Genomic DNA, 12,785 nt, shown 5'->3' with positions numbered 1-12,785 from the left:
CATGCGCTTTCCTCATCAGCCTGGATCACTCTCCTCCCTGTACAGTGATGATCCAGGTCCAGGTCAGGAGCCGGGTTTGACTCTTCTGTGTCCCCAGCACTGGGCACAGACCATCACAGGTCTATTGAAAATCATGAATGCAGCCTTGTGAACTCAGCACCCAGAGAGCTGGCAGCGTCCCTCCTGAGTCCTGTGCCTGCCTCCGGGGTGGGCCCAGGTGACTGCAGCTGCCCCTCAGCCTCTTGGCTCCCATTTCTCCCTCTATCTCATTCTAATTCAGGCTGGCAGAAGAGTCAGGGAGGGGGCTTTAGCCTGGCCTGAGCCATCTGTCACTGACTGCTGCATCACCCTCCACATAAATGCCCCAGGAATAGCGCATCCCAAGGGGTCATCTCAGGAGGCCATTTTCTAGGCCTGGCTCTGAGAAGGCAATCAGCTTTATTCACAAATCTCTGCAGGCTGCTTTTCCAGCAGGCTCTTCTGGCTCAGAAACCTCTGGTGTCTCGAGACATTAGTGTTCAGGCCTAGGTTTCAGAGCCTTAGTCTGTTCGATGCCATCTGGAAGTGCCTCTGTGCATCTTCCCTCCCCCAGGTGCTATTTGGGCCTTTGTCTTCTGGTCAGAGATGCTTCTTTTAGGTGCCCGTAGTGGGAAATGGTAGAAGAGGAAGTTGCAAAGAAGCTGGCACTGTTATGGTCAGCAGGCAGAAGGCCCTGCTGTGATCTTCTAGGGCCCTGGGACCTCCCAGCACAGCTGGGCATAGAAGGGGCCACCAGAACAGCCCGAGGTCCCCCTTGGCTTCTTAAAAATACTCTGATTCCCAAGAGGAGCCCAGACTCCAGCTCTCTTTCCGGCACCCTCTAGCCCATTGGCCTTAGCTCTGTGTACCCCTGACCCAGCCCTGCAGCCCCCAGCCCCGAGCTCGAGCCTCGGGGCCTCGTGCCGGGCCTGGCAGCAGCCTCAGCTTCATCACAACGTGTGAAATGAGGGTAGCCCATTGCCTTGAGCTTGATGTCTGCTGGGCTGGGGGTTCCATTTCTGAAGCCACCTCTACTTACTCCCTTGAGCTGGATCCCCTGCCAGGCTTGAGGAAGTCTCCTCACCATCGGGGCTCCTCCCTGGCTAGACAGAGTCCCTCCTGCTGCCGCAATGTCCCCCAGTGACCCTCTCTGCCTCCTCATGGCCAGTCTGGGTGTGGCCTCACACCCTGACCCATGCACTTCAGCCATTTCGTGCCAGAAAGGGTGGCTGAAGTAACCCCATATCCCATTACTCCTTCACAGCCACTGCCATCCCTGGCAGAAACGGTGGGAGACAGGCAGCTCTGGGTGGGAAGAGCAGTGTATCTGCAGAGGGACGGTGGCACCAGACCACCTCCGCCGAGACAGTACCCATGTGGATGGGGTGAAAGGAGCCAAGCCTAGGCTGGGGGGCAGGACACCTACGAGATTGTCTGGTTCCTGCCCCTGATGGGCCATGAGGATGTGGCCATGGGCCTCAGCTTCCCTCTCTGACCACAGCCTCTGTGGTCCCCAAATGAGCTCAGAGTCCAACATGCCTGGACCCCAGCCACGGCTTGAGCTCCAGGGCCTGCCAGCCCAAGCTGTCCAGGATGTCTTCATTTCTCTCCTTTCTTCTTCTTGGCCTCATTCTTCTCATCCTCCTCTACTTTGATGGCCACTGTGTCCACACTGTCCTTCTTCTTCTTCTTCTTCTTCTTCTTATCCTCTGTGGGGCAGGGGGAAGAGACCATGTGATAGTGGTGAGACAAGGTCCTGGGGTCTGACTGTCCCGAGGGGAAGAGCCCCAGAACCTCCTACACTCTGCCTTTTTCTTCCTTCTTCCTACTGGAGAATAGGCTCATCGTTCTATTTGCCTCATGCCAACCAATTTCTGTGCTCTGGTCTCCAGGGGCAGGGCTGGGGCCCCTCCCTGAAGCTGCTTTGGTTGGAGCAGAGGAACAGGGTGACTCCAGGCAGCAGGACTGAGGAACTGGCTGGCGCAGCAGGGCTTGAGCCAGGGCCAACTCACCTCCTGGGACTTCTGTGAGCTCATTGAGGGGTGGCACAGTCTCCAGCTTGTCTGTGTACATCTTGGCTGCCTTTCGCTGCAGGTACCGGGCTTCGATCTCCTTCCGGGTCCGTGGCACACGACAGTTGAAGACACAGCACAGGGTGATGACTGTAGGGAGGACAGAGCAGGCTTGGCTGGGGCTGGGGTTCAGACACCCAAGGAATGGCATCCGCCTTCCTTCAGGCCCGCCCCCATCCACCCACATGTGTCTCACCCACCAGACTCTGGCAGGAGGCTCAGCATCTTGACAAAACCCCTGTGGACCCTATGATGACCAAGGTGGCTTTCCTAAGCAGGGCTGACTTCATGCAGCTGCACAGGCCCCCGTGCTTGGAAGGGACCCTGGCTAAATTATGTCTCCAGTCCTGGTCCTGAGGGTCTTTCTGACTAGACTGAGAGTCACTGGAGGGTAAGGCAGAGGTCTGTACCATGACTTAAGCCATAGCTTCCTGGGGGCCATCCAGCACTTCCAACCCAGGCCTCCGGGTGTGCAACTTAGCTTCTCCTTCCCACACCACTGAGAGCTAGACCAAAGTTGCCTCAGTCATGAGAGGACGTGGCTCTGCATGTCCTCCTCAGCCTCCCTGAGGACATCCCTGGGCTCTCCCTGGCTAGGGCGGGAGCCCATGAGAGGGCACAGACCCTGCCCTGAGGCGTTCACCTCAGACGGAGTTATTTCAGGAGTGGTTTTCCGGCTGAGGGCAGCTGCACCCACGCCAGTTGGGCCAGGTCATGGAGCTGGCCTGTCTAGTGATGGGTAGGGCAGGTTAGGGCTGCCAGGACCTGGCTGGACTGAGTTTATTTTTCTAAGGCCCCCACAGCCTGACCACCTTGGCCCCAGCCCTAGGGGAGGGGATAGAGCTGGTTCCTATTATAAATCAGATGACCAGACATAACTTCCTGGCAGACTCCTGGGGGCAGAAGGGCCCACGGAGGATTAGCCAGGTCTATTTTGGGGAAGATGGATCAGATCTATGTAGCCTGGACTGGAGTACCTTCTGGGGTCATTTTATGCAACCAAGTCAGAACCCCTTCAGACAAATATTGTGGTCCTGCTAGGTCTCACCCAGGCTCAGAATAAAAGAAAAAAATCAATGAATGAATGAATGGGATGATCTCAAAGCCTTTGCTGTTGGGAACAGGACTGGACTAGAGTGAATGAATTGGGGAGCCAATAGCATCCAGGCATACACTTGGAGGAGGGTGCTGCACAATGGCCCCAGCTATAGATCTGACTGTCCAGGGGTGGACCTGAGCAGACAGCAGGCCTTATCCAAGAAGCTGGGTCCTGGATTTCTCCAGAACCTGGGTTCATGCCTGAGACTCAAAGTTGGTACCCAATCCTAACCCTCCCGGCTTAGGCCACCTCTTCTAGCCACCCCACCAGGAACCTCCTTGGGACTATGCCCACTCAGGCTCCATGCAGGCTGGTCCCAGGCCCTGGGAGGCTGGGGCTTCCTAAGGAGCTCAGTGGGCCGCTGACGGCAGCCAGAGCTGGGCTCAAACACCGCCCCTCACTTCAGGCCTGCCCCGCACAGCCTGGCCTGGTTGCTTCTCTTCAAAGAAGGGGAGATGCAGAGAGCTTTGGGTCAAGTTCCAGGGCCCAGGCAGGGGCTTGGGATATAAGTCCCTGGGGCTGGAGGAGACCTCCAGGGGCACCCCATCTAGCCCCAGCCCCTTTTCCTGCAGGGCTTTGGGGGTGATGCTCCAATAACAACAGCCCAGGCAGACTGGGAAGCAGGAAAAATGTTTCCCCCCAGGAGGGGGAGCTGTGTTGCCCCCACTGCCTAGATCCGGCAATGGAAGGTAACAAGTGCTGCCTGCTGCTCAGGTGTCTTGGGACTATCCTTTACCCTTCCTAGGAAATGGGGTTAGAGATGGTCTGTGTGGTTGATGTCCAAGTGCCGCTTGGGGTCTGACGCTGCAATTTTCTCATGTGGCCCCAGGCACCTCTGTTGTGTCTTGAGGCCCACAGTGCTCTCCCTGCTGCTCCGTAGACCTGCATCCTAGGCTGCGCCTGTGGCTCCTGTAGAGCAGATGACCCCCGAGCCCTGCAGCAGGCTGTTTCCCTCTCTGGACACCTGGCTGAGGCTGCAGGCACACCTATCTGTCTGTGGGGCCTCCACAAAGATGCCTGACTTGTTCTCAGCCTCGGCTGGGAACAAAGCACAGGCTCTTGCTCAGATGGGGGGCGGGGATTTTCTGCAGGGCAGATATTTTCTCTTGGGACAGCACTTCTGGTGCCAGGAGAAGCACATGCAAATCAGATGTCATGTCTTCCTTGGAGCCCCTCACATCTGGGTGGGCTCTCTGTGGGCCACCCAGCTCTCTGGGGCACCTCATCCCGGGACAGCTCCGGCTGGGACAAAGTGCAGCTTTCGCCTCCCCACCCAGGGTGCACTCAGCAAATGTCCAGTTGGGTTCATCTGAGACCCTGCGTGAGGCTGCATTTCCTCCAGCCTCTGCTCACACTATCCCCTCTCCCGGAATGCCTTTCCAGCCTTCCCTCCTGCAAAACCCCACCTACCCTCCCACCAGTATGCAGCTCAGAGGACCCTCCTCTGTGACGCCTTTGCAGGGGAGTGGGCTGCTCCTCCCTTTACCGCCTACATTCCCCCCCACTCTGCTTTTGCCTCGTGGGAACCTCTCTCAGACTGCTTTGTGCCATGGCAGCCTCCCCACTTGGCCTCTGTCTCCTGTGCCTTTCTGTCCCCTTCCCCAACTCCAGACCTCCATTCTGAGGGGAGGGCTAAGGGGAGCAGGCCAAGCCCATTTCTGCTGCGACTTTGCATCAAGAAGCTCCCAGAGCCCAGGAGAGGAATGGGTTTCCTGCTTTTAATTGAGGCGGGTGTGAGTCACTCCCGGAAAATGGTATTTGACAAGGCAGGGATCGAAGCCTGGGAGCCACATGTGCTGGGCGTCTGGGGAGCCTCTAGTGGAGGATGGCCTTGCTGGGGCCCCTGGGTGTGGGCCTTTAAGCTGGCCAAACTGCAGGAAAAGCATCAGGAGGCCAGCCATAGGGAAAAATGACACGTCCTTGTCCCAGTCCTTGGTTCAGTGGAGTTCCCTGTAATTACCATAATTGCCATGTGGCTACCTCCCTGGGTCCTGCAGAATACTTCAGGTCACCACCGGCCTGTCAGCCCTCCACGGGGAGTTTGTGTGGATCAGGAGGTGCCAGAAACCACCGCGGGTCTCCTGCGGGTGCCTGGCCTACTTGCACTGCCCGGAATTGCTGCTCTGAGCCCTCTGGGGGGCAGGGGGTGCTGTGTTCCCACTGCAGTGTGGTGGAGAGGGAAGGGAACAGCTACTCACTGATGGACAACACGAAGAGCGAAAAGATGCCCACCACGTGCCACAGGCGCATGTCCCAGAACACCACTGTCTCCTTGGTCAGCGGAGGCGGCTTGGGCTTGGGTGGGGCCGTGCTGGGCTGTGGGTCAGGAGAGAGGGGAGTGAGTTAGGCAGAGGCCAGCTGGCTGGAACCAGCTGAGAAGGGCCCAGGTCTCAGCAAACACTCACCCCAAGCATATCAGAATCTCCTAGAATCAACTCTCTTAAGTATGCGCTACCAACACCTTAGACCTTGGAAAGTTCCAGATTTAGAGCAAGAGAACTGAGCAGAGCCAGGTACTTGAAGTGGGAGGGTGGTTGATGCTTGGGGAAACCAAGGCCTGGAGAAGCAAATGTGGATGGCTTGTCCTGGCCAGGTTCAAGGCCCCTATGAACACACCCTCCTACTCCAGTCCTGGGCTCCACCCAGGCAGATGGGGTCTCAGGACCAAGGCCAGAGGCAAGGCGAGGCCTGGGGGGTGCTGGCTAACTGGCTTTGCTCTCACATCTCCCCAGTGACGGTGGGGTGTGGAGCTAGGAGTCCGGGCCACATAGTTCTGCCAGCTGGCCTGGACCGCTGCCAGGTGGCCTCCTTTGGTCGCCTACCCTACTAGGAGTCACTCTCTGAACAGAAGACTCTGCCAGAGTGTCCACAGGACAGGCACTGGATAAATAAAAGGTCTGCAGTGCTGTGGCGACACCTGGAGGCCAAAAGGCAGAAGTGCGGCTGTAGCAAGCCTGAATAGAGCACAGCCAGACACTCCCACTTCCCAGGTGGACATGACCCTGCCCTGGGGGACTGAGGGGATAGGACACTGCCCCAGGGTCTAGAGGACACAGTCCTGCCCCAGTTCTGAGAGGACATGGCCTCGTCCTGGATATCTAAGGGACATGGCCCAGCCCCAGGTCTGAGAGGACACAGCCCTTCTCCTGGGTGTCTAGGGGACATAGTTCTGCCCAGGTCTGAGGGGAGACAACCCTGCTCCTGGCTGTCTAGGGACATGACCCTGGCCCTGGGTGTCTAGGGGACATGGTCCACCCTGTGTGTCTAGGGGACATGCTTCACCCTGGGTGTCTAGGGACATGACCCTGGCCCTGGGTGTCTAGGGGACATGGTCCACCCTGTGTGTCTAGGGGACATGCTTCACCCTGGGTATCTAGGGACATGACCCTGGCCCTGGGTGTCTAGGGGACATGGTCCTTCCCTGGGTGTCTAGGGGACATGGTCCACCCTGGGTGTCTAGGGGACGTGCTTTACCCTGGGTGTCTAGGGACATGACCCTGGCCCTGGGTGTCTAGGGGACATGGTCCACCCTGGGTGTCTAGGGACATGGTCCTGCCCTGGGTGTCTAGGGGACATGGTCCTGCCCTGGGCGTCTAGGGGACATGGTCCTGCCCTGGGCGTCTAGGGGACATGGTCCTGCCCTGGGTGTCTAGGGGACATGGTCCTGCCCTGGGTGTCTAGGGGACATGGTCCACCCTGGGTATCTAGGGGACATGGTCCACCCTGAGTGTCTAGGGACATGGTCCACCTTGGGTGTCTAGGGGACACGTTCCTGCCCTGGGTGTCTAGGGACATGGTCCTGCCCTGGGTGTCTAGGGGACATGGTCCACCCTGGGTGTCTAGGGACATGGTCCACCCTGGGTGTCTAGGGGACACGGTCCTGCCCTGGGTGTCTAGGGGACACAGCTCTACCCTGGGTGTCTAGGGGATGCAGTCCTGCCTAGGTCTGAAGGGACATGGACCCACACTGTAGAATTTGAGTAAGATCTGTCCCTGACCAGAGATGGATATGACCCCATGTCCGTCACTTAGTGTGGCTGAGGGACAGGGAGAGGGGTCTGTCCTCTGAGGGAGAGAGAACCCTGGGGGATATGAGCGAGATGTTGTGCACTGATTACCAAATAAGGACAGACACGAGAAGTCCCTTCTGGTTCTCTGAAAAGAAAGGCAACCTGTAGTTCGACCATCCAGCCCTTCTTCCCCCAGGTCCGTAAACCTGGATTAGGCATCTGTCATGAGCCAGGCGCTTCTTCATCTAGTGAATGCCACCCTTCAGTGTGGGTTGCAGAACTCAAGAAAGGATCAGCAACCTGTCCCAGGTAACCCAGAGGATCTGTGGGCTGGGATTGGTACCTGATTCTCAGGCTCTTTTCTCCCTGCCAGGGTGAGCTATTGACAAGAAGACACCATTCCTCAGTACTTTCCCCTGGATATATGTGTGGGGTCAGACATGTACATAAAGTTGGGGAACATGTGTGAGGTTGAGCACATGTGTGGTTGGCATGCATGTGGGTGTGGTCAGGGACATGTCTGTGCCATTAGGGTTAGGGGCTTGGTGGTGGCAGCTGCCCTAATTCTAAGGCCCAATGTGTTGGCCCGGCTGGTTGTATGACTGGAAGACTCTGAGGGCCATGGCAAAGTTCCCAGGTTCTGAGCCAAGGCAGCTCACTTCCTACACATTCTTGCCCCAGCCCTGATGTGGGTGGAGCTGGGCCTACTCTTACTGATAGGGGTCTTGGGTGGACGGCAGCAGATGACAGCTGGTCTTCTCCTCATGGTGGGCCCTGCTGGGGTCTGATTTCTGGAGCATGGAGGCCCCCACCTCCTTCAGAGCCTCACGGGCTGATGGAGGGTGATGGTGACCCACACAGGGCTAAGGTGGGTGGTGACATGGCCCCCAGCCCTGCCCATGTCTTTGGTGCTTCCGTGAGGGAAGAGCTAAGGCCTTGCTCAGACTGTAGGCAGATGTCAGGCAGGTGGCCTCCAAATGCAATTTCCCTAGAACTGGGAAAAGATGAGTTCCTGGGGGTGAGGGAGAAGAGTCCTTGGCTGAGAACTGACTTAACCCCCACCCCCAGCTTTCTGTCTGCACCTAGGCCAGCTCAGTTTCTGTACCCAGGCCTCAGGGCAGCCTGTGAGGGGCCCAAGTACGCCTCACAGGGCTCAAGCCAGCATAGCTCCCCTTACAGGGACACTGGAGCTGACACCTGACTCTAGCCCAGCCTTGTGGTCATGCCCTCTGGGCAACAGCAGGGACAGGCTACATCTGGGTCCAGGGCTCTGTCCCTATGTCCCCATCAAACCCTCCAGTTCAGGGCTGTGTCCCCCCATAACGACTTCCCCATGGCTCTGTCCTCCCTATCCCACACTGTCCCCAAGCCCCCGCCCCTCAGGACCTCCCTGGGCACCTCTCACTGCCTCTTGCATTTCTGTTTTCCTGCTCCCTCTGGTCCGCCCCTGCCTGCACAGCCTCCATCCCCTGCTCCTCCCTGGCCCTGGCTCCTGGGCCTTCTCCCTCTGGCCTCACAATCCAGAACTCTAGGTCTGGTCTGCCAGCTCCCTCGTTGGCTCCCCTTTCAGGCTCAGCAGGAGTGGGGTACGAGGGGGTTAGGGAGGCTACAGATGGCCCCACCCTTCCTGGCCCCAGCCAGGCTCTCCACCAGGGCTCTCCCCCAGCTTCTGTGCTATCTCAGCAGCTCCTCCCACCTCTCCCACTGTGTGCCTGCTCCCAATTTACCCTCCTTCCAAACCAGAACTCATCATGACTTGTCCCTGAGCAGAAACCTTCTAAAGCTCCCGGTTATCACCAGGACCAAGTCAGACTCCCCAGTCCCTAGGTCCTGCCCTGCCTGCCCCTCTGGACCTAGTGCTCCACATGGCTTCTCTGTAAAGGGTCTCCTCATCCTGCTGCCCCCACCCTCCAACTTGGAATGCCCTCGGCTCCATCTTAAGGCTATGTCTCCCCCTCCATTAGACAGGGGTCCCTGGAACATCTCTGGAGATAGAGGCTGTTGCCTCCAGAAGACCCTAAATTCAGGGTCTGTTCCATCAGACTAAAGGTCTAGGATGTGCTCCATCAGACTAGAGGTCCAGGAAACCCAGGGCTGTGCACCTCCCTGCCAGTGAGACCAAAGGCTGGAGGATGGGGGCCCAGTATCCCCCATCGGTCTGGGCAGGGCTGTGTCCCCAGTCAGGCTGGGAATCCCTAAGGTCAAGGTGAGTCTCCCTCGTCAGACTAATGTTCCAGAAATCGGGGACTGTGCCCTTCCATCAGACCAGGGACCCTAAGAGTGGGGCTGAGTCTCTCTCACAGCCTGGCAGGGCTTGGGGCAGGGCTGCATCGCCCAGGAGACTGGATCTCTCAGGGCAAGAGTAAGGGATCAAACAAGCTCCGGATCAAAAAGGCGTCCCCTCTCCCCCAGCCCCCTGCCTGGAGAGTGACAGCCTCCCCAGTCCCTCCGCGCCGCGGCCTCACCTCCACCAGCTGCCCGGCAACCCCCGCGAGGCACACCCCGAGTGCGGCGCCGCCCAGCACGCAGAGGGGACCCGCGCCCGGCCACCCCGCCATCTTCGTGCCACCGCGCCGCTTGCGGAGCCCAGGGACGAACGGGCCGGCCGCCGGTCACTGCCCCTGCCAGCCGGTGCTCGGTGGCCACGGGCTTTGGCCACGGGTAGTCAGCGAGCATCATTTATTCATCCTCGGTGTCAGGTTCCCGCGCCGCCCGCCCCCGCCATCGCTGCGGTGGAGGGCCCGCCCCCTCCTTCCCGGGAGATCGGGCCGCAGGCTCCCCCTCCCTGCCCCCACCTTTCGCATCCCCAGGGACCCTGAGGTGGGGGTGGGCGGGAGGGAGGACAGGCTGGGGCCAGGTCCCTAATCAACAGGTCCCCCTCCCTTCTGCAAATGGGCCTCAGTTTCTCCATCTGGGACAAGGGGGTGGGGCTGGAATCTGCTGATCTAGGAGGCCCTTCCCATTCTGTCATGCTGGATTTGAAAAATATACTGGATTTGAGTTTGGGGGGGGCAGAGCGGGCAGGTTGCCATGGTGACAGGCGCTCAGGGATGTCCTGGGCTTTCTGGCTTGGCTTCCTGCCCAGAGGCCCTGGACACCAGAGCTGGAGAGCAGGGGATGGTATGGTCAGAGCTGCCAGCCAGCAGTGTTATGGAGGGTTCCAGAAGAAGCCAGCATCTTCAGCCCCACAGGACAGAAGTGGGCTGTCCCTGGAAGGGCTGGAGGACCATTTTCTGACCCTGGCTGCCCTCAATCTCTGCCCCAGCCTGAACACTGACTCTGACTTCAGTCTAAGCCAGGACCCTGACCTCACGCTGAAGTTGACCCACACTGCACTCTGGCCCTGACCCCATGTTGAGCCTTGACAACTGAGGGACAGAGGGAGGTTCTGAGGAGATGTAGAGACCTGGGTGGGGGCTGAAGACTTAGGAAGAGGAGTGGGGAGGCCTGGAGTTGGTAGACTCCCCTTCCCTCCTTTTCTTCCTTCCTTCTATTCTTATTTATCTCCTGCTGCTGAGTGTTAGGAGAAGCAGCCCAGGTGTTGGGCCCCTGGAACCCTTATCACCAGGGGCACTGGTGAAGGCCTGCGCAGGCTGGGGATGGCCCAGCAAGGCCTGCCCTGAGAACCAGGGAGACCCTGTGGCTCCAGGGCCCTGTGAGGTTCTGGCCTGGACATGCCATGAATGGGCAAGGACCACAGCAGGCTGCAGCAGGGAGCGGAGGGCCACCTGCGGACACCTGCCAGTGTCAGGGCCTGGAGATGACAGCCAGGCAGGAAAACGAGAGCTGTTGGAGAAGGACTGCAGCCCAGGAGACCCATCGAGGAAACGCTCAACAGTGGGAGGCAAAGTCTGGGGACTGAGTGGGCTGGGCCACCCAGTCCTCCCGAGGCATGCCCTGGCCAGGCAAACAGGAACTCTTGCTAAAATCCAAATCACTTGTTGCAGCACTCCAATCCCCACTTCCTCATGCTGCTGGTCACAGGCCAGGCTAGGGAAAGCCACACTGACCAGTCAGGGAGGTCACCCTCGGGACATGGGGTCAGGGAGGCTGGACAGGGTGAGGACTAAGTGAGCCTGTCAGTAATGCACTGAGCAAAGCATTACTCCTCTGTTTCTGTTTCTTATCCATGGCATGGGGAGGGTGAGACTCCCATGACTGATGTGAGGATGATATGAATTAATGAATATGGGAGTGCTGGCTCTCCTTAGCAGGACAGGCAGCGCTCTGCTGCTTACAGGCTCCCAATCACAGCTCAGCCCAGGGGAGAGCTGTTTCTGTTTTCTGTAAAGTTCATCCATCCATCAAGAAGTAGGGCAAGCCTAGTGAAGAAATCTGAAAGAAAATACAATCATGTGTGTCCCCCGGTGTTCCCTGAGATGGCCACTGCTCTGCGTGGGTTCCACTTCTCTGCAGACTCCTGAACACAGCTGAGATCTTACAGTACACTATTTCTAGTATACTTTTGTACCCAGAACTTTTTTTAACCAACTCAAGTACTCTAGATCCTCCTTGACCCCACCACTGCCAAATACTATCACACGGGCTTCAAAATCAAACTGACTGAACTCAAACAGCAGGGTGTCCCAAAAGTCTCAGTGCAGTTGTAAGCTTTAATAACCTCAGAAGTATAAAGCTACAAATGTATGAGAAACACCATTTAGCCAGGCATGGTGTCTCACACCTGTAATCCCAGCATCTTGGGAGGCCGAGGTGGGCGGATCACCTGAGGTCAGGAGTCGAGACCAGCCTGACCAACATGGAGAAACCCCATCTCTACTAAAAATACAAAATTAGCTGGGTGTGGTGGCACATGCCTGTAACCCCAGCTACTCGTGAGGCTGAGGCAGGAGAATCGCTTGAACTCGGGAGGCGGAGGTTGCGGTAAGCCGAGATCGTGCCATTGCACTCCAGCCTGGGCAGCAACAAGAGCGAAACTCTGTCTCAAAAAAAAAAAAGAAACACCATTTGAAAGTTTAAGTTTCCTTTTGTGCCCTCTGAAGATGGTAAAAGTTGACTGAAAGAAATTTAAGTCGGCTGAGTGTGGTGGCTCATGCCTGTAATCCTAACACTGGGAAGTTGAGGTGGGAGGAATGCTTGAGACCAGGAGTTTGAGACCAGCCTAAGCAATATAGTGAGACCCCTGTCTCTCTAAAAAATAAAAAATAAAAAATAAAAAAAGAAAAGAAAAGAAAAAGAAACTTAGGTCATTCCAAATTCACAAAACTAAAGTAGCATAAGAGAATTTAAACAAACTTTCCAAAAAATTTTTTGGTAAATTCATAGCTTTATATGTCCTAACTTCTGAAGTTGTTAAAGCTTAAAACTGCACTAAGGTTTCTGGGACATGAGCATACTGCCGGCTGTGAACCCTCAGGTGGGCTACTTGACCTCTCTGAGCTTCAGTCCCTCATCTGTAAAACAGATATAATTCAGGATCATGGGCCAGGTGCAGTGGCTCACACCTTTGGGAGACCAAGGCAGGAGGATCATTTGAGCCCAGGAGTTCGAGACTAGCCTGGGCAACATAGCAAGACGCCATCTCTATTTTTTTTTAATTCAGTATCATGCACCAGCATATCACAA

At 57.1% G+C, this 12,785-nt stretch overlaps 1 protein-coding gene across 1 annotated transcript; it reads right to left on the bottom strand.

Moving 5' to 3' along the window:
* Positions 1 to 390: 390 nt before the first annotated feature.
* TMIE (transmembrane inner ear) lies at positions 391 to 9,914 on the bottom strand. The gene is made up of 4 exons (XM_004034032.5): positions 9,665 to 9,914; positions 5,388 to 5,505; positions 2,031 to 2,180; positions 391 to 1,727 (listed from the first exon to the last, which is right to left on the bottom strand). The coding sequence occupies exons 1-4, from the start codon at positions 9,755 to 9,757 to the stop codon at positions 1,618 to 1,620; spliced, it is 471 nt and encodes a 156-aa protein (XP_004034080.1). The 5' UTR covers positions 9,758 to 9,914; the 3' UTR covers positions 391 to 1,617.
* Positions 9,915 to 12,785: the final 2,871 nt, after the last annotated feature.

The sequence above is a fragment of the Gorilla gorilla genome, chromosome 2, assembly GCF_029281585.2.
Source record: "Gorilla gorilla gorilla isolate KB3781 chromosome 2, NHGRI_mGorGor1-v2.1_pri, whole genome shotgun sequence".
NCBI lineage: Eukaryota > Metazoa > Chordata > Mammalia > Primates > Hominidae > Gorilla > Gorilla gorilla.
The sequence above is the reverse complement of the archived record's forward strand: the minus strand, read 5'-3'. Positions and strand labels throughout refer to the sequence as shown.